Source organism: Equus przewalskii, chromosome 1 (genome assembly GCF_037783145.1).
Source record: "Equus przewalskii isolate Varuska chromosome 1, EquPr2, whole genome shotgun sequence".
Classification (NCBI taxonomy): domain Eukaryota; kingdom Metazoa; phylum Chordata; class Mammalia; order Perissodactyla; family Equidae; genus Equus; species Equus przewalskii.
The window spans coordinates 38,655,661-38,678,218 of NC_091831.1; the positions used below are offsets into that span (position 1 = coordinate 38,655,661).

General features: G+C 38.3%; 1 protein-coding gene across 1 annotated transcript in view; it reads left to right on the forward strand.

The window, feature by feature from the left end:
* The window catches only part of PANK1 (pantothenate kinase 1), a 110,502-nt gene that overhangs the window by 1,967 nt on the left and 85,977 nt on the right, over positions 1-22,558 (forward strand). The window contains exon 2 of the mRNA XM_070561635.1: positions 3,531-3,679. Within this exon, the coding sequence (XP_070417736.1) occupies positions 3,531-3,679 (149 nt within the window). The remainder of the gene's footprint in view (positions 1-3,530; positions 3,680-22,558) is intronic.

The window sequence follows — 22,558 nt, forward strand, 5'->3', positions numbered from 1 at the left end:
ATTTTAGTCTAGCTCCCAGAAGCATTCCACACACTTGAATATTTCATCCACACAGTTAAATGTTTCAGCCTTGAAACAGTCTTCATTTGGCTTCTGGGTCAGCAAAAGTTCACTCATTCCTTGTCTGCTTCTAACCCCAGTGGGCACCCATCTGAATTTCCTTTTCTTTTCTACTTACGTTCTAAATTATGGGAGTCTTCAGAGCTTGGTCCTGAGCCCCCTTTTTCTCTCCTCTTTCTTTTTCCTCTTGGAAACCTTACCAACTCCCATGGATTTAAATATCTTTATACTGGTGACTCCTAAATTCCTTATCCTCCCTAGACCACTCCTCTGAGCTCCAACCAGATGCAGATATCTAATTACCCTCTTCACATCTCCACTGGAAAGTATAACCCATATCTCTAACTTAATAATACTGTCCTTTCACTCCAAAACCCAAGTCCTCTCCTCTATAATCTCCATCTCAGTAAATGACACCACCATGTATCTACCCAGTTACAGAAGACAGGAGGATCATCTCTGAGTCCTCCTTTTCCCTCACCACCCTCATCCAGTTCATACACAAATGTACCTGTTGTACTTTCATGTTACAAGTGAAGTAACTACTTTTTTCCCTTTTCATTCCCCAGACGAGTACCGCCTCCCAGCTGGTCTCCCTGCTTCATGTCCTGCTCCCCTCCATTCTTTATACGGCAACCAAACTAATCTTATCAACATGGAAATGATCATGTCACTCCCTGACTTAAAGCCCTTCAATACTTTTTAGAATAAAATTGTTTTTATATTAAGTGAAGAAGAAATGTGCAAAAGAATATACAAAGTACACTAACTTTTGTGTAAGAAAGAAGGAGAAATGAGAATCTGCATACATATATATGCCACACACATTTTCGGCTTATTTTTGAGGAGAGAAATACAGAAATTATAAATCAAAAAAATTAGTTGAAAATGGTTACCTATAGGGGCTGAGAAGGTTTTACAAGAATTAGTGATGGGAGTGTGACTTCTCTGAGGAACGTTTTAAAAAATATATATATAGTTTTGCCTTTTCAAAATAAATCTAAAGCAATGGAAATAAAAATAAGCCCTAAAATTTAATTCAAAGAAAGAAGTGAACCTACCTGTATATTAAATTGCTAGCATGCCCGTATGGAGAAAAAGAATTTGTTCAATTAACTTGAGCGCAGTGCTCTGTGTACTGGAGTTAGGAGTTGTGAGATACAGTGTAAGAGGAAAAAAGTGCATAGAAATCGATAACTTTAGTAGGTTTGATGTTGAAAGTGGTATTGGTTTAGTAATTTTGAAACTATTATGCGTGTGTTATGGGAAAAAGCAAATGAGTCAATATATTTATGTTGTTTGGAACCATGATTCTCATTGTGAGAGAAGGGAAATAAATAAGGAATGATAGAAGTTAAGGAAGAAGTGCATAATGTTGGATTTGAACTGGAGGTAGTGGAATGAAGCCGTGATTTTTTTTTATGTTAACTGGGTCCATTAAGAGGGCCTAGAGGCCTGGAAGCCCTGACACCCCAGTAACAATGAGCACACCTGGTGCCAAGCCATCCAGATGGTTTCTAATACCATTTAACACTAAAAGGAGCTGGTGCTCCTTGGAGAGAGAAAGCAGATTCCAAGTTTGGAGCAGGGAAGTTGCAAAGTGAGCCTGGAACGTTCTTGACAGAAAGCAAAAAAGTCCGTAGAGATTAATAGAGTCATTTCAAAGGGACACCAGACCTGGCTTAAAGGGGCTCCCACTGACCAAGTTTGGAACAATTTGAAGATCAAAAGGAATAATGATGGTAATAGATTAAAACAGATTTCTTTTTTTTTTAAGTTCTCTCTATGAGAGAGAGGGGGAAAGGGAATAAAAACGAAAAGCTCTTTACACAAGAATGCCAGTTAATTAATGCAAAACAAATAATAAATAGAAAATCCTCATTTTACAATTTCCAGTGTAAAACTTGATATAGGTAAGGCTTATCAATGAGTACTAAAACAATGGATGAAAGATGCTAAAACCATTGACTGAAAGGTTGTTGGGGAACAGGATGTTAACATTATCTCACAGAATCACCCTAGGAATCAATTCTAATTATAAAGGGAAAGATAATTTTACAAGGTAAGATTTATTTATCGGACATACCTTAACCAAGTTGGGAAACTTAGCATCACCACTAATGTGGCATTCTATCTATCACCTGATGCTATTTGTGCAAGAAATGTTTAACCTGAATCTAATTACAAAGGAGCAATCAGAAAAAAAAGAAGGTAGAACGTTTTACAAGAAAACAGGCCTAGGCTCTTCAAAACTGTTAGTGTCAGGGAAAAAGGAAAACAAAAACAAGATGGAGGATTGTTTTAATGAGGAGACACAGAAACGTTGGCCAGGTGAAATTCATGAATCTTGATTGGTTCATAGATTTTTTTAAAGTAACTACAAACAACATTTTGTGGATAGTTGGAGAAATTTAAATATGGACTATATGTTAGATGATACTGAATCAGTATTAAATTTTTTGTATGTGATAATTTGTGACTATATAGAAGAATGTCTTTGTTTTTGAAAGCTACTTGCTTTAGTATTTAGCAGAAAAGTGTCACAGTGTCTGCAACTTACCTTCCAAAGATTTGGCCAAAAGATAAAACAAAAACAAAATAGAGGGAATGTGAGAGAGAACAAAAGAATAGAGAACACAGAGAATAGAACAGAAAAAAGCAAATGTGGCAAAAAGTTAATAATTGGTGGATCTAGATAAGAGGTATAACACTGTACATTGTGCCACTCTTTCAACTTCTTAAAATAACTTCGAGATTTTCTGAAATAAAAAGAAGAGGGAAAATAATTTCTGATTCTTTACAGTGGCCTACCAGGCCCTGCAAAATCAGGCATCAGCCAACCTCCCTCCTCTCTTACTTAACTTTGTGCATAAGTTTATCTACTTGGTTCCTCAAACACAGCAGGATCTTTCCAGCATATATGAACCTTTGCATAAGTTGTTCCCCCCAACTGAGTTCTCTCTTCCTCATTCATTATATGCCTCTCTTGTCTTCCTCCTTTAGATCCTATGTATAATATTACCCTCTTAGAGAAGACTTCTTGTCCACCTTATCTCAAATAGGCCCTCTTTTTTGTTTGTAGGATCAATCCCATTTTCATACTTATTTCAACCAGCAATTATATTTGTCTGGGTTTTGTTGTCCTTGTTGCACCACCTCCTGAAATGTAAGTTCCATGAGTACAATTACTATGTTTCTCTTGGTCACTGATGCATCCTCAATGACTGTAAATATATAGTGATCAAATAAATATTTGTTGAACAATGAATGAAGGCTGATGTAGCTAGGGTGGAGACGGTGGGGAAGGATGACTGGGGATGAGTTTGGAGGGATGGGCCAAGGCCAGATCCTACAGGACTTAGTCAGCTAAGTTACTGATTTGGGTCCTTATTCTAAGAATGATGAGAAACCAATGGACTGTTTTAAGAATGAGCACAGTACAATCCAATGTCCCTCTGTGTTTTGAAAAGGTTAATCTCCTGGAGGAGAGAATGGAGGCACCCAAGGAAGATGCTGTTGAACCAGTTAGAGGCTGTTGCAGCTATCCCAGCAAGATATGATGATAATGTGGACTTGAGAGGTGGCAGAGCAGATGCCCAAAGCTGGATGAATTTCAGAGGTATTTTTTTCCTATGGTTTCCATTTCAACCCAACCACTGAGTTTTCCCTTAGGAACCAGGGCCAACTTGACTGGGAGGTGCTTAAGATTTAGCACTCATTCCAAATAATTCTATCTGTGCCCTTGAAATGAACATTAGCATAGGATGAAAAAATTGTTAACGTCAAGCTGATTTCCTGCCCTGGTCACAGCCTCCATTGGTAGTAATAGCCAACTTTCTATGTGCCAAATACTATTCTAAGCATTTTATACTCATTTAATCCTAACAGTAACCCTATGAGGTAGTTTATTATTATTATCCCCATTTAACAGAGGAAGAAATTGAGGCATGGAGCTACTAAGGAATAGTAAAGGTATCTACTACATAGAGATGTTAAGAAGATTAATTCAGGTAACATTTGTAAAGTTCTTATTAAAGTGCCTGGCACATGTTAAATAATAACTTCTTAAATTTGTATAAATAGTAAACAGTGGAATTGGAACTGGAATCCAGGTGATCTGGCTCCAGAACCTGTGTAATTAACCACCACATTCTACTGCCTCTCAGAATTTGGACCCATACCCCTGGAGTTCTGTTAAAGGAAGACTGTGTGCCTAGCTCCTGCTGCAAAGTTACCTCCAAAAGCAGGGCTAATGTAATTCATTTTTCAATCCAAAATCTGAGTATGTATTGAGTACAAAGGTTTGAATAATAGGTTCAACAAAAATTTATTAAGCATCCTCTATGTGGCAGATGTCTCTACCCTTAAGAAGCCTTCAGTCTAAAGCAGCCTTTCTCAATCTGGGGTTCCAAGAGAGAGTTAATCCTTAACTCCTTTGGGCACCCACTGTATGTAATTTATTAGTTTCTCTCCTGTGCATCTAGAATGGTACTAGTTCTGTGCCATCCCGAGAAATTGAGAACGTATTCACACAAATCATTTTTTATGTCCTGTGGTTTATATGGAGAACTCCATGCACAATTGCAAAAAATATGACAAATGCTGTGATAGAAATATACAAGGAATAATAAGAGCAGAGTGAGTGTAGCTTAAGAATAAGAGCTGTGAAGTCATACAGATTTAAGTTTGAAAATAAACTCAACCACTTACAGGAAGTGACCTCAGGAAGGATATTTAACTTCTTTGAGTCTCATAAAGTTGCAAAGATTAAAATAGATTAGTATATAAGTTATTTAGTACAGTCCTAACACATAGTAGGTTTCATAATGGTTATTTTTATTAAGTCACTGGAGTGCAAGCTCATGAGTGTCTGTCTTGGACCACTATAGCCCTGACACCTAGAACAGTGCCTTGCACGTAACAGCCATTCAATAATATTTTTTAACTTAATAAATGGCATCTACCAGGGAAGATTTCTTAAGGTGACATGTAGGCTAAAATGAATGCATGGGATTTGCCAGTGAATTGCAGAGGGAGGCCATTCTAGGCAAAGAAAACATACGAGGCAATGAGAAAAATGACAAAAGCATGCAAAAGTTTCCCAAAACTGTAAGTACATAGTTCTATGTGACTGTAGCTAAAGTGGATAATGATGTGAGATGAAGAAAGTAGTCAGGGCCCGGATCATAAAGGGCCCTGTGTGACTCGCTAAAAAAAGAGTTGGAATTATATTCTATAAGGCTTAGGAAGTTGTGCCCAGCAAAGACTTGGAGGAAGAGAAACAACAGGAAGTATTGGGCCTATAATATCTCAATCTTATGATGTAGAAGTCAAGAGATGAAGGAAAAGGACATAGCAGTTTAAGTATATTATTTATAGGTAGCCTTAGAGGAAGAAAAAATAACCCTAACTCTCTTGAGCTAAATGCTTACCTGTCATTATAGGAAATAAATAGATAACATCTATAATTGATGCATGAAGAAATAGCATTAGGAGAATGTTATTCAAATATATGTATAGTAACTGCCAGAAGAACTAAAAATAAATGATAAGAGCAGTTGCCTCTGGGAAGCAGGACTGAAGGTGTGGAAGAGGGGGCTTTTTATAATAAACTATTTTTGAATTTATAATAAACTTTCTTTTAATCCAATATGAAAAGAAGCTTTCCTTTATTAAGCACTTACTGTGTGTGAGGCTGTAAGACCCCATCACCTTCTTAGGAGGCTCTCCACTCCTGGGCCTGTAGAGATTGCATCGTTGGCCATCTTTCTAGACCGCACTAAGCCGGTACTTGGTTGAGAGCTTTTGCACTTTCTGTTCTCTCTATCTGTCCTTGCCAAATGTCTTTGCATCACTAGCTCCTTCTCATTATTCAGCATTCATCTTAAACATACCCTCCCCAACGAGGCTATCTTTACCCACCCTACCTGAAGTTGTTCTCTTTACCCCCGAGCCAGTCACTTTCTATCACATTGGCCTATTTTACTTTCTTCATAACACTTATAATAATTGAAATTACCTTATTTGTTTGTTTACACTTTGTCTTCCCCACCACAGTGTAAGCTTACAAGACAGGGACCTCGTCCATCTTGTTCACCACCTTATCTCTAGTACCTAGAGCAGTGCCTGGCACAAAGTAGGTGCTCAATAAATATTCGTTCAGTGATTGAAGTCTTGCAGGTGTCATAAGCATGTCTGGCATCCTGTGACCTCTTTGAGGACTGTGACCTCTAGCATCCTGTGACTTCTTTAAGGACTATGATGATTGTATCTCCAGTACCCAGCACAGGGCCTGGTTCAAAATATAAGCTAAATATAACTATAGTTTTCATTAGGTATTCAATAAAAGTTTATGACTTGAATGTATGAATGAATTAATACTGTGCACTTTCTTATATGCCATCTCATTTGGTCTTAAGACCCTAGTATTTCTCCAGCATAAAGATATACACATGTAACCAGCAATGGGTTTTCCACTGTCCAGAACCTTCCACGTGCCAAAGCTGAGGCTTCTGCTTCTGCTTCAGTGCCCTCTGGTGATGCAGGAACTCACACTGTTTTGAAAACGTGTTTTGAAAAGCGTGTCCTGTTGACAATGGTGAAATCCACAGAGAGCCATTCAGTTGGGAGCCTAGCAGAGTCTTAGGGCACGGGTGGACATCCTTCACCTGGATGATCCAAGAGGCTGAGTACAGGTGCTATAATGACCTGACAGTGATGACAACAGCACCTTTGGCTTCTCTATGCAAAGTGGCGTGCTCACTCAAATGGTGGGCATGGTCTACGGGCACTGGCCTGCCTTCCAAATAACCCTCCAGGGCTAGCATCTATCTCTAGCAACCATCTCTTCACATGGGCTCTCTCCCCTGCTCTGCCCTCTTTTGGAAGTCAGTGAGTTGAATATTAACTGTTTCTTTCTCTATATCCCTGATCTAACAATCTCAGTCTCCACAAGTCAACATGGATGCATCTGACTACCTGGAAGTGGAGCAAGAAAGAAAAGCCCAGCACTAAGATTTCAAGACCTTTTCTCACTGCTCATTACATACGAAATATGAAAAACCACAACATTCCATTACAGGAATAGAACTATTTAAAACCAAAATGGCACTGTTTGTAAATTATATCTTGCCTTGTTTTCAAAACAGAATAAGGCAGTGCTAGTGGACCTCACATACACGTTCTTCAACAATTGCAGACTTTCCAGTGAATCTGTCTGTTCCAAAGAGCTTTATTTCTGATGAGCTATTTTAAGATTCTAACTTAGAAGGAGGAAATAGGATCATGCAATATGATCTTTTTATTTTAGAAAATATTATCTTCATTGTATACTTTTCAGATTTCAAGTACTAGGGAAAATGATGTCATGAATAGTTTGATTATTTTTGGTTAAGGGAAGCCATTGAATTACTGTAATTAATTGATAATTAACGAGACCGATTTCAGCAAATCCCTCAAAAAATACAATCTTTGCCATGGCAACAGGGCCCTAGTGATATTGGGAGGAAGGAAGGACAAGAGGGAGGGAAGAAGGAAAATGAGAGGAAGGAAAAAGAAGAGAAATGCATTTTTAGATACTGTTTTCAGTCATCTAAAGGAATATTTCTGAGTCTTTAGTCACAGAGGTATAGAATATTAGAGATATAATGCCACCTGCAAATGATCTAGTTCAACTTTCTCATTTTATAGAGGGAACAACCAAGGCCCTGAAAAATTAAGTGACATGCCCAAGCACTCATCATTAGTGAGTGGCAGAGCCAGAATATGAATGCTCAGAACATAAGCAACTTTTTAAAAATCACTACATAAGGAAAAATATTGTTATAAATAACTAGTATAGTATGATCTCATATTAGCAATTTTGAGATTAGCACACAGTTTTTAAAAATACCTGAATCAGCCTTCTTTAGCAATCAGAAAAGTAGCATTGTTCCTTTTTACATCCTGAACTTTTTTTCCACTTTCCCTAGAATTTTACCCGATATAAATTTTCTAATGTAGAAGTGTTCATGCTCAACAGGCTTTTACTGATCACCTTATCATATCTCTCGAACAAAAATACTTACATAGATTTTAATTTTTTTAATTCCCTCTAAGTTGAAAAGACATTTTTGTAGTTATCATGACAGTTATTATTATTATACAAGTAGTTAAAACAATATAAATATATTAAATATTTTTGATAATTACTAAACATGTAAGTAGAGATTTTCAGCAATGTACCTCTTATTGACATTAATGAGGATTTATTTTTCCATTAGTTCGTGTACTCATGGAAGCATATTATGTCTAAAATGAGACAGAGTACCACTTCGATTCTCTTGCTGTTTTTCATTTTTATAGAAGTAAACGTAAAGTTATCTTATACACACAAATATTTTAGGAAAAGAAAGAATTTAATTATAATGACCTCACCCAATTCTTCAAACTTCTTTCAAATTAGATGCCAAAATAACAGTGATTTATTATTCAAAATTATGTTTAAAGATTTATCAGCTAACAATTCAGTTAGGTCCTCTTTTTAATTTTATTTTAAAGCTATGAATTAGAAACCATCTGATTTATAAATCGTTTTATTACATAGACATTAGAGTCTCAATCTCAGAAACTACACCAAAAAAGGCTTTATCAAGGATCATCAAGTGACTATTAATTATACCTTTTACTCTTTCACCCAGTGGCACTTCATTTAAACCAATATACTCAGTACAATGTGGAAATATTAATTTCAATATCGATACTAATACAGTTTTTTTTATAAAACCTCTTTTGTCGCATGTTTTAAGTATGTTTATGTCAAAATCTTGAAGGTTTCATTTATTGAGTGTGTTGCCATATAACCTAATTGACAAAGCCAGTCCTCACTGTCGAACTAAGCAAATAAGACATCTTCTGTCAGAAAAAGTCTGATTTTATTTTTTAGGTCAAATAAATGTGTTAATGTTTGTTTTAAGGAATAGTATCAAAAACACTGAGAAATGTTATAGAATCCATTTTCGTCCAATGTATTTCTAAAAGCAATCAGGATTAAATGATGCAGTTCTAATATAATTAATTTTACATTAGTTAATTAAAATGAAGTAATACATTTTTCATTACTTAATTTGCAATAGTACCATGTGGTATCCGGCTAAAAATAGAGTTACTTATGAAGCAAAACCTATGAGAGTAGGTATGATATTCTATAGGAAAAGTACATATGTATGATTTGAACTCTGATATTAAATTTCTGAACATAATAAAAAGCATGCTTAAAAGTCCAAGATAGGGGCTGGCCCCATGGCTGAGTGGTTAAGTTCGCGCGCTCCGCTGCAGGTGGCCCAGTGTTTCGTTGGTTCGAATCCTGGGTGCGGACATGGCACTGCTCATCAAACCACACTGAGGCAGCATCCCACATGCCACAACTAGAAGGATCCACAACGAAGAACATACAACTTTGTACTGGGGGGCTTTGGGGAGAAAAAGGAAAAAAAAGTAAAATCTTTAAAAAAAAATTAAAAAAAAAAAGTCCAAGATAAAATCACGAATTGCATCAGACATCATAACCAAACATTTCTTATGTGTTTAATAAAAGATAAAGGTATCTATTGTTTATATTAATCAGAGTAATTCAAGCTAGCTGCTGTAAAAAGCACTGCCACACGGTTTTATTTCTCATTCATTGCATAGCCCTAGTGTGGGTGTGGTGACTCTCCTGGCAGCTGTCTTTAGAACAGTGGCTTGGTTCCTTTCGTCTGCTAATGTGCAGTATTGACCTCCATAGACCTAGCAAAAGGGAAAGAGAAAGCTTGAATAACGGGGGCGGGTTATAACCAGGCCTGGAAGAGGGGTGCATTACTTCTGCTCATATTCCTTTGGTGGAAACCCAGGCATGTGGCCCCAATCTAACTGCAAGGGAGAATGGGAAATGTGATTTTCCTGTACACTCAGGAAGAAGAAATCCAATTGATGAGCATACAGCCAGTCTCTGTCACATAGCTAACTAATTGTCTTAGCAGCTAGCAGATTCATGTGTTATTATTAGGAGATAGTAAAAATTAAATAATTCAGAAGATGAAATAAAATGTGGATGGACTATAATCGGAATAAACATATCATGATCTGATTTGATAAAATAGGTTTTAACTCCCTTATTAGATGATCTACAACTAATTTGTGAGAAATCTTTAAAAAATTTTCTCTGTGGATGTTAACCAATGTTTCTTTTAAAAAGTTGGTATTCCTAAAACATGTTCCAGTTACATTAGAAAATAATCTCACTGTCACTACCACTACTGTTTAGACTATTTGGAGGTGTTTCTCTTTCCAGCTAATGACAAGTACTAGGATGAGTATTTTTTAAATATTGAAAGGAATTGCTTTCCTTTAAAAAGTTTTTCAGAGCTGTCTTTGCTTTGCTATCCTAGAACTCTCAAGAGCATTGCATTCTTTAGTAGTAGTCCAAAAAAGGACAGAAGCCACCCCTACAACTCATTCTAAGTCAGAATATCCCAACACTGGCCAAAATACCCAGATTCTAAAGTAGCACTCTGCCCTTAACAGAAATATGTATAAGAAAGACAAGCGTTAGGCAGATTTTTATGTGCTTTGATTAATTATTCAAGGAGGCCTCCCCAAAACCAGTCATTTGAATTGTCCTTTCTCCGGCAATCAGGAGATTTTTACTCCTTGGGACAATTACACCATAAGAAGTTTCCTGATAAGTGAGGGTATGCCTCTCTTTTATAAAGTAGGAGGATGGACTATAGTGAAGGGAGAGGTGGGAATGCAGAACGTTTGCTCAAGGCAAAGGAAAGAGTATATCGAAGTAAGGGGGATAAATGACTAAGTCTTTATAGTCAGACAGACAGATGGATTCCAGGCTCTGTCACTTAAGAGGTTAGTGACACTGGGCAAGGTCAACAGACCTTTCTGAGTGTGATGCTTCTTAAATGCAAGCTTCTCTTTAGTACAGAAGGTACCCAATAAATGGTAGTTATTATTACAATCTAACAGGAGAGACTAGTGTAGAAAAACAATATGAGAGGGATCTGGCCCCACCTAACAATTATGAACTGTTCCTCTCCTGAGGGAGAGAATCCTCACTGGACTTTATTCATTTCTCATGTTTATTTACTAGACTTTAAACTCTTCTGGGATTACAGGAACTGTGCTTTACTCATTTTTATATACCCCTCAGCCCTAAGTACTGCTCTTGCACCTAATGGGAAAAGAGGGAAAGACTTGGGACTGAACCAACAGTCTTCAAGATTTTACAATAGTTCATAGTAGATGTTTGATGAAGATCTAAACAAATATGAAGATGACGAGAATGAGGAAGAAAAGTCAGCTCTCCAAAAAGAATTCATAAAATAACACATGAAATAGGGCTGAAAACACAGAACCTTAAAAGTCATTCAAAATTCTAATAAATTCTGTCTAAGTTGAGGGAAGTATTTTAGTAGAATGTCTAAAGTAGGTTTTAATTCTGAACTTGATTAACCATAATTCTGAGTCATACTCGGATGTACAATCTGTGGAACAGTTTAAAAAAACAAACAGAAAACCTTTCAAATGAGTGCATATTTAGGGGAAATTTGTGGGAGTGTTTGGGACATATCTAAAATAAGCTATTTTCTTTCATTTTTCCTGATCGTTCGTTGTGGGGCAAGAAGTAACCAGGCAGATAAGTATCAAACAATAATTTAGTACAAAAAGAATCGTCTGTATTCAATGACTATAAATTTACCATGTCCAGCCTCTTCTTGCCAAGGCAATCTTCACGTTTTCCGGCATGGAGCTCAACTACTGACCATGTCAGTCAAATGGCCAGGACTATCTCAGGTTCCTTTGCTAAAAATATTCCAACTCAAATTATCTTGGCAAACAATACCCCCCAAAAAAACATTCTTTCTCTGGTAAAATGACCAAATTTTAGGAGACTGAATAGAAGCAGAAAAGACAAGTAATAGCTGCATAACCTTGGGCAAGTTACTAATTGAGCCTGTGTTTTCGCCATTAAAATGATATTTTTAATACAGGTCCAGAGTCTCTACTCCACAAGTCCAAAATAGGTCAAAAACAAAAAAGCAAAAATGCTCTGAAACCTGAAAGTGTTTTTGTAAGTTTGTCACCAGGACTATTTGGCAGCAAAACCTGCTGTGGACGAATGCAAAGCTTCGGTTATGTCTCAGCACTCATATCCTTCAGTGGTACACCCTCTGCTATTTGCTGACATTTTGTGACTTGGGGATTAATTGCACCATGAAAGTGCCCAAAAGAGTTAAAGATATGCCTGTGAGTAACAGTGAGAAGAAGAAAAGGAAGCATCTGTTGTTACCAAACCAGGTTCATTTTTGCCCGCCGCCCAGAAAGCAAACACTGAGACAACAAGATTGCAGCAGAGAGAGAGTTTATTCACAAGGCAGCCATGTGAGGAAGCAAGAGCGTGAGCCTCAAATTCGCTTCCCCCAAAATAGGGACTCAGATATTTATGGGATGGGGTCAAGGTGGTCTGAAATGTGGAGAGAGGTGATTGGAGGTGAGGAGAGGTGAGGTAATTGATGATCTGCACAAGCGCAGTCAGACTCCATGCTCTTCATGGGACCCACGTTCACAAAATGGTGGTGTGAGGATGACCTGAGGGTGGAGTTTTTAGCCTCTTGACATCAAAAGGTCACCTATTGGACATCGGCATGGGCCCACTTGATGAGTTGGTGGTCTCAACTGGCCTGAAGTGGACAAGGAGTTCTAATTCCTGAAAAACAGCTCACACACCCATTACCATGGTGACCCAGGCTCCAGGGAGATGTTATCTATAGGAGCCTAGTGGGAGTCAGATAGTATATTGCCTAAGCAGCACAGTTAACCATGGGTGAGTTAAACAGCTAAAAGCTATGGTCAGTAATTGCAGAAAGGAAAAAACTTTAGTACCTAGATACTTGATCATCAGTGGCTGTTTGCTGGTTTCAGTCTCCCCTATTCTTTGGTCATTCCTCATTCTTGAGGGATTTTGGGTGACAACCCATCTAGCTACTTCCTGCTGAATTGGGGCGTAGATGTGGGTTAAAGGAATGTGACTCTTTGGCACTCATTTGGAAATATTCTCTTGTTCCTGGCTTACCAGAGGGTAAGAAATATAGACAACTCAAATTTTAACAGTCCCTGAAAAATAGACCTAATCTCATTGGGGCCTCCATCTGATCTCCAGGTGGGGGCAGACATCTGGTCTCAGTTCCTGATAGTCTTTTGTTTTACTGTATATGCATCAAAGACCGGAGGAACGGCCTGTACCCTGATCTTTCAGTTGTCATTGATGATGGCCATCAGCACAGACTCTGCCTGGGGGTCATCACATTCCTAAGGAACTCAAAAGAACAAGTTTATCAACTTATAGCAGCTGAGGGGGTCCATAAAATCTACAGAGCATGTCTGGGTTAGTTAATCAGAGGCCATTCAAAGTTACAATATGTTTTCTTTTTTATAATATGGCTTCCCTTATGTCAACCTTGTGTTGACTGGTATCAATCCCCCCTTTTGTTGTTCATCTTCAGTCTTGAGGGATTATCCTGTTGATGAGGGCCATAGGTTGTTCCATCTCATGGAACCAGTCTCTTAGTAAGATGGTGATGCAGGTGGGCTCCCAAAGTTTGGCCTATGTTGTGTTAGCAAGTAATCAGGTATTTAATAAGAAATATTTCTAGAGAGACAAAAAGAAAAATAAGGTTAATCATGGGAGCAAATTATAAACCTTTCTGAGCCCAGGCAGCAGCCAGTCAGAAGATTTCTAGGTGTCAGAGTCGAAGCATCTTTTGCAGTTTGAAATGTCTCTGATGATGTCATCAGGTGTTCAGGTATCTTACTGAGTGTCTTACACAGCAACAGATGTGAGCCTTTTTAAGTTTATATCAAGTTGTCCAGCTTCAGTTTGCAAGGCTTCAGGAAAAGAGCAGATTCAGTTCTCAATGATTCCAAATGAAAATGATGGGAAAAAATTGAAAATGTTAATTTGGAGATTTGTAGCCAGATATTTCAAGAGGCTAGAAGAATTCAGGATCCTGTCCAGTTAACAGATATAAAATAAAAACCTCAAAAACAATTATCAGGACTAAAACCTAATATCCATGAATATAATAACAACTACAGTTCTTATTGAAACATAATTTTTCTCTCTAAAATCACCCTCATTTATACCAAAGATAGCCAAATTAAGACTAATCGGTTTGCAAAATAAGTTTAGTTTCAATAACCTTTGGCCCAATTATTTACATAAGTACAGCAAGAATAGCAATTGGTTATATAGATTCTTTCAAATCTGCTTTGCTGGAACTCTTTCAGAGGAATCTCAGATTGAACTTTAAAGGCCTCTCTGTAAAGGCCAGGAAAGCCAAGCCAAAGACTTTTCAACAGATTTTGGCTGTGATACCTACAGATTTGGGTGGATTCCTCTCTTCTCTAGCTCCCCCCAAATTTTTTGAGGTTCCAGGCACCTGCCAGATAAGTGACCTTCCTTACTTACCCGGGGTGCTGGAATCCTTGTAAACAAGGTACCAGGCCAATATTTCCAAGTGGCTTTCTTCCACAAAGTCCAATCCTTGTCTCTCAAAAGCTGTCTGGTCATATCTGAGTCTATTCCTGTTTCTCTCAAATATGGCATCCCAGTCAAAGCTTTGGTAAGATAACCAGTGTTTCCAATTGTGTCCTGTTGTAAGGAGAACAGATTCTTATTGAACTTATGCAAATAACTACAATGCCATGAAAATAATACTCCCTCAATAAGAGTTTCCAAATCCTGGAGGGATCAGGTAGGGAGAAAAATAAATGTTTCAAATCTGCTTACAAAGGTATAATTTATGAAATTGATATAAGTCATAGTTAGCATGAGAGAAAAAGAGAAAAAAACTTCCTAAATCTGGAAACAAAACAGAACATCAAAAAGTGAGCAATATCTCAAATGAAAATTCATATAAATCATAGTCATCCTCATCAGTTCATTCAGTCCTGTGTTAGCAAGACTTAATCTTAATCTTGGTCTTAATCTTCTGTTAGCAGTTTTATGAGGTCATCAGTTTCTCTGTTAGAGTTCTGTAATTTCTTACCCAGTTAAGTTTTATGATCTGAAAGTTTATCAGAAACCTGTATTCTAGAGTGTCAGAGTCCTTTCCATGAATTTCTCTGAAGACGAAACATTTTGCAAAAGCAGCAGAGTAAAACACTGTCTGTAAACAACAAGATCCCAAAATGGCAACTGACAAAGAAATTGGATTAATTTTCTGACATACAGTACTTTAAAATAATAACCAGAATTATGGCTGACAACCAGGACTGATCAGAATTTTAGGAATGTTATATAATTTTTAAAACTTTATATCAATAACATTTACTCACATAATACCACCTAAGAAAGTTTATCATCACTTATTTGACAATGCTTCCCATGTAATTTAACGTACCAAATAAGCCTAATTAGCTTAGTGTCTTCCTTCTTATAGGAAGAGAGAGCAAATCTCTTTGAGAAGTCTCAGGGGCCCTCTGAAAATCCTCAGAGAAATTCTCTTCCTTCTTCCAGGCCAAAGGAAAGCCTTTATTCAGGATTTGAATATTTTGGTGGTGGGGACCTTGTCAAAAATATTAAAAGATTTTAAAACATTTGTTCAGATAGGAAACAACGCTCAGTTATCTATTCAAAGTGACAACAGAAGCAGTCAAGGACAAACAGTTAAAACAGTCAAAAAATCTTAATAGACCTTAGTCTTTCTGAACATAAGAAATTATTTTAACAAAACATAGATTTTGTCTTTTAGGTAGACTTTCACAAAAATAATGAAAAACCCTTTTATAACCTCTGTAACAAGAGCAGACCAAGTTCAAGAAAATTATCCTTTTGAGAGAGAAAACCAAATTTTAATTTTTGCACCAGCTCATCTTGGTTTTTTTTTTTACATTAAAACTGATTTACTTAATTGGGTTTACTTTAGTCTCATCCATCTTGATCAGGCATAAAACTCCTTTCAGAATTTTTCTTTCACAAACCTTCTGTAACTTTCCTTTTACATTCAGAATTTGTCCCATGCTTGCTTTCTTCCCTTCTAGTACTAGAGGACAAATTTATCTTTCTTAACCCAACAAACGAAAATACTTCCATTCTTTATACCTTCTTTACTGAAAACATTTCCTTGTATACAGAGCTGTTTGCCTTATTAATTTTTAGTAGCTTTAATTACGTATATTAATTAGAAGTTTTAACCCTTACAGACCCTAGTAAAAACTAAAAAGTAAGCAATTATGAACTGTCCTTTACATTAGCACCCTGTGGCTTGACAGATTTATAAATACATCTTACAGTTTTTAGAAACATGCTTCTTCATGGTAAAATCTTAATAAAATACAAGACGTGTTTACTAATAGACCCCAACACCTTTTAGTTTCTTTGTAATAAGAAACCAAAAGTAGGTAATTCTAGACATGTCCAAGGATAATGTTTCAGTATTTTATCTTATTTCAAAGATGACCCAGATATTCACTGAGTTTTTTATCATTCAATTTTACCTAGCAACACTTCAAAGTCAAGTTACCAGAAAGATTTGGGAAGTTATTTTAAATATACATGTCGTAAGACATAATTATTTTAAAAAGTTCACCCAACACTTTTGTCTTTTTCACATCTATTTAGTTTACGCGTTCCCAATAATTATTTAGATTGCCTATAAAAGTTCATGAGACGTGAGACAAATTAGCCATCATTTCAAATTATTATTTTTGCTAACCAGTTTTGTAATAGAACATCAGCTTATTTGACCAATAAATGTAGAATAAAGGCTGCATGTCTGCATCATATCCAGTGCTAACTCTGGAGGATATGTCCATTTTAACCAACCCAACAAATTTAAGTAAGCTTTCATTTACCAAAGATTAATTTTATATCATGTTAACTTAAAAGACATTTGGGTTAATTTCTTCTCCATTTATAAATAATTTAGGTAAGTCCTTACTTTAAGCCAATTAAACTGAGCTCTTAATTTTTGGCCATAACATCCTGAGGTTAAAATATCACACATATAACCTACATATAGACACACATACACAGAGATTGCACAGCTACCGTTTTAAAATTACTGCCATGAATCAGGTACAAGGCTCCCTAGTTATGAATCCAAATTTTGTTTTGAGCCTTTTTACTAATATTTGTGGAGAATATTTTTGGTGAGGGCGCTCTTCTGGCCGTTTTTTGGCCTTTTTCCTTTTTTTTCCTTCAGTCTTAGGAATTAGCGATGGGCTAGATAGTCTCCAGAGGATTTGTAAGCTCTCTGAGATAGGGAAATGGGTGGAACTGCCTCTAAAGCTGCATTTCCAGTTTTACAAGGATTTTCCTAGGGCAGTTGCTCTTGATTTCTCGAAAATTACATTGTAACTCAAATGACATTAGGGTTGGCCTACCTGTCCAACTACATCATAAAGGCACAGAGAAACCACTCAAGTTTTCTCCAAGATGGAGTTTCTGGGGCATAACCCATCCAAAGTTGAAAGTGTTTCCAGTTAATTAAAATGCGCCCAATTGGTGAGTCTCCGGGGATGCTGGGACGTTCCCCATGGTGGTAAAGCACAGTCAGTATCTGGCTGACAGTGGGCCGGAGAAGGGTGCAGAGCCCAACTGCAGGTGTCAACATAGTTAGAAGATTTGGTCAAGTCCCATTCAGTCCAGGCTCTTAGTCCCTGAGCAAGCACAAGGCAAGCCAGGGAGGCAAGAGGCAAAAGCCTGGAGCTGGGGAGGGCGGGCTCCCAATGCCAGGATTGAGAGTTGAGTCCCTAGCAGAAAGCTTTCAAGTTTTGGTTTTACAGAGGGTGTAGGTTCTGCTCAGATTCAGCCTGAACTGAACCCCGACTTGATGACAACAGAGGAGGTGACAAACAAGACAAAGAAGGGAAAGAGGTGATTAGGCCTCACGCTCCCACCCTCTTCCCAAGAGTTATCAAGATAAAGGTGGCACAAACAACAGTTCCCAGACAAGACAGTTTACAGAATAAGTTACAGGTCTGTCCCCACAACTGACTTAGTAGGCGCCTAAAACCCTCAACAAGCTCTTGACAGGAGACAAAACAGGGTTCCAGATTGTCAAAGGATTGACCAAGGGGCTAACCTGGAATCACTCCAGGTGCCCAAAAACCAGAGGAGAACTCCCAGGGGTGGAATGAGGACTCTGAAACCAGGCAGAGGAGAGCTCCCAGGGTAGAATGAGGACTCTGAAACCAGGCAGAGGAGAGCTCCCGGGGTAGAACATGGAATCTTCAAAACCAGGCAGAGGCGGGGTGTGGGTGGGGTGTGGAGCTTTCACTAGCATCTGTAAGACCACAAGTGGAAGCTGAGATTGCAAATTTGGTTAAGTTCTTAAGACTAGTCATTGTAACAGCTCTCTGATTGTGGCCACCTGATGTTACAGAAAAATACCATCTTTTTCTTTTTCATGGACTTGTAACTGAAGGTTATCCAGTTTTGAAGAACGCAGCCTAGGGGGCTGCAGGTGGGAATCAAATTAGCGTAATTTAGACACGGCGGGTCAAAGTATACTTATGCTGCAGCTAGAACCAGATCTCCAAACCAAACCAAACCACGCCAAGCCAAGAGCACTTCTGGAGCAGATCCACTAATTTTTCCTTATTATCGAGCGTCCTCGAAACCAAGATCCTCACAGTGAAGGCCAGACCAAGGCTTCCTTTGTCAGAAGTCACGGAGGGCGTCCCCTGCCAAACCAAGGCTTTCTTTTGGAAATCAGAGTTAAAGGAAGAAGAAATAAGAATGTAGTCACTTGTACTGAAGTTACTCACCAAAAAGACGTCTTCCAAACCAAGAAACCATCTCTCTACTGCAAAGTGAGGATATGCACCAAGGAGTCAGCGGCGTCAAGCCAGGAAAGAATCCCGGAACAGTCCCAGGAGGAACGCTCCCGGCACCTATTGGACTCTTCCACAGGCTCTGCACTCTGGCAAGGGGCTGACGAATCTCAGGCAAAAAGGTCCATCTGGACTTAGCTCCTGGCTCACTCACCATTTCTTACCAAACCAGGTTCATTTTTGCCCACCGCCCAGAAAGCCGAACACCAAGATGACGAGATTGCAGCAGAGAGAGTTTGCTCACAAGGCAGCCACGTGAGGAAGCAAGAGCATGAGCCTCAAATTTGCTTCCCTGAAAACAGGGACTCAGGGATATTTATGGGATGGGGGCAAGGTGGTCTGAAAGGTGGAGAGAGGTGAGTGGAGGTGAGGAGAGGTGAGGTAATTGATGATCTGCACAAGCGCAGTCAGACTTCATGCCTCTTCATGGGACCCATGTTCACAAAATGGCGGCATTAGCATGACCTGAGGGTGGAGTCTTTAGCCTCTTGACGTCAAAAGGTCACCTATTGGACATCTGCATTGGCCCACTTGATGAGTTGGTGGTCTCAACTGGCCTGAAATGGACAAGGAGTTCTAATTCCTGAAAAACAGCTCACACACCCATTACCATGGTGACCCAGGCTCCAGGGAGATGTTATCTATAGGAGCCTAGTGGGAGTCAGATAGCATATTGCCTAAGCAGCACAGTTAACAACGGGTGGGTTAAACAGCTAAAACCTATAATCAGTAATTGCAAAAAGGAAAAACTTTAGTACCTAGATACTTAATCATCAATGGCTGTTTGCTGGTTTCACTGCCTTGATCAGTAGTTCAGAAAGTGGGTTTATTGCAGAAGCTTGATGGTGGCTTGTCTGTGAGACGTCTTACTGAAAAATATAGTGTGGGAATCACTACCATATATGACTTAAAGAAACAAAAAGATAAGTTGTTGGAATTTTACAGTGACAGTGATAATCAAGAACTAATGAAAAATAGAAAAATATTGCATAGGGCCAAAAATTAAGATCTTGACTGTGTGTTGATTGAATGGATTTGATAACAAAGAAGTAAAGTCATTCCTGACTGGGTTTTTTTTTTTTTTTTTGGTGAGGAAAATTGGCTCTGAGCGAACATCTGTTGCCAATCTTCCTCTTTTTTTTCCTCCCTAAAGTCCTAGTACATAATTGTATATCCTAGTTGTAGGTCATTCTAGTTCTTCTTATGGGGTACTGCCTCAGAATGGGTTGATGAGCTGTGCTAGGTCCATGCCCAGGATCTGAACTGGTGAACCCCGGGCCCCCGAAGTGGAGCACGCAAACTTAACCACTTGGCCACGGGGCCGGCCCTCTCCACTGACTGGTTTGTTGGTCATGAAACAAGCTAGAATATACCACGAAGAACTGAACATTGAAGGGGAGTGTGAATATTCAGAAGGCTAGCTGCAGAAATTTAAAAAGCGTCATGGTATCAAGTATCTTAAAATCAGTGATGAAAAAGCTTCTGTTGGTTATGAAACCGCTGACAATTGCATTGATGAATTTGCTAAGATAATATCTGATGAGGACCTTAGCCCCAAACAAATTTACAATGCTGATGAAACAGCTCTGTACTGGTGCTACATTCCTAGAAAAACTTTAGCAATGCTTGATGAAAGGGCACCAACAGATTTCAAGGCTGCCAAGCAAAGGTTGACTGTTCTTGGGTATGCCAATAAATTTGCTAATTTATTTATGTAAATAAATTATAACATTGTTTATGGTCTTTATTCCACTTTGCATGAATTTTCTTACATTTCTCTGAGAAATATTGTGTTGCATACCCATTGGAGTGTTACAAAGTTTATAATATATGTACCATATTCCAAATTTCTTTTTAAATTCCAAAACATAATCATTTCTGAAACACATCTGGTCCCCGAGGTTTTAGGTAAGAGATTGTGGACCTGTAATACTTACCTTAGAGATTTCTTATGAAGATCCAGTGAGGTAATCAGTGTGAAATACCTGGCACAAAGTAAATGCTCATTAAATGTAATTGCTATTATTGTTGTTATTCCATTTCCCTACTCTTAAGAATAAAATGTAGGACAGGGTCTTTTTGACATTGAAGTTAATAAGTTGGCCTAGCATAGGTAATAATAAACATTCTTCAAATTTTATCTCCGTAGGAGATGCTTTGGCAATGTGCTGCTGATAATATGTACTAGAGCGCCTCCTAAATCGTCACCCAAGAGATTGAAGCATTTTCCAAATTGGAAGATAGAAAATCTTATGCTACAACGAACTGTATTGCATCTTTATAAAGTACATACACCTCTATTTAGTCCTTAATTTATTCATCAAAGAAATATAATTAATTGCTTATCTGTCTGCTAACCATTCCCTCAGCTCCCTCTGCCATAAGCGCCACATAAACAATAATTTAATCCTTCTTGTGAGCAAGAATTTCTTCTTAACCCTGTGTCCAACCTCAGGTGCTACTGCAACACCTTGAAAAGAGCTGCATAAATAAAATTGGCATTCTGTTTTATAAATAAAGCTATTGTTAGCCTGATGAATGTAAGTCGATTCCCTATAGTCTGGTCTCCTTTGTTTGGGTTCCTTTGTAGTGTATATTCATTTAAAATAGAAGATTTATTGCTTTTCTCTCATTATAAAAAGCCATACATAGGTATTGTAGAAAACGTGAAAAATGATTTATGAAGAAGAAAAGAAACTCACCCCTAATCTTACAACCAGTGATAATCACTTTTAACGTGTTTACTTTCAAAGCTAGCTATCGTGCTAAACTCTAAGCCCTACGAGAGTAGAAACTCCGTGCATTCATTCCTGTTATCTGCCGTGTCCTCAGCATCTCACAGTAGCAAGCGTGTAAAGAAAACACACTTACACACTCAGGGATCAAACTATATTCACAGGGTTTTTTGGCCATGTTCTTTTTAGTTAACACTGTATTGGGAGCATTTTCCCATATCAATCCTATTTGATCTGACAAAATCAATTTTCTACACTGCATTCAGCTTATCCTCTACTTCTGGAACTTGCTCCTCCCAGTAAATATTGTGCAGCCCCTTTGCCGGACCAGCCTTCCTTTCTCTGTTGTCCTCACCACTCTCTCATCAGAACTGCCCCTCTTATTTCTCATTAGCTCATGCCCCAGCTCTCTGCTAGCTGCTCTTATAAGGCATAGGAAACCCTCACCATCATGTGAACTCATGTAACCTGACTGGCGATTGGTTCCCATTCTCCACTCAGCGCTGTTCTTGGATTGAAGTGAGCGAAAGTAGTGCAGGACAAGCATGACATGGAAGGGAGAGAGAGTCTCAGCTGGGAGAGAAACAGCAGCAACTCCAAATCGGTAAGTAGGGATGTGAAGGGTGGGTCCTGTGTCTTCAGTATTATCCAGTCTCATAGGATCAGCCATTGAAACGGGTCTGAACTAACTGGGAGATGCCTGGAGTCACTGTGCTGCCATGGAAATCTCACCCAGGACCATGGTTAAAAGTCTGCCCGTTGATATTTTAGCCAGAGTGAACAACCAGCCCCCAGGTGATGCTAAACTTTGTAGTGTGAGCCAGACCCTAGGAACTGGCCTTATGTAATTGAATTTTGGGACCCTATTATCATGTTATATCAGACTTTTTCTGTAA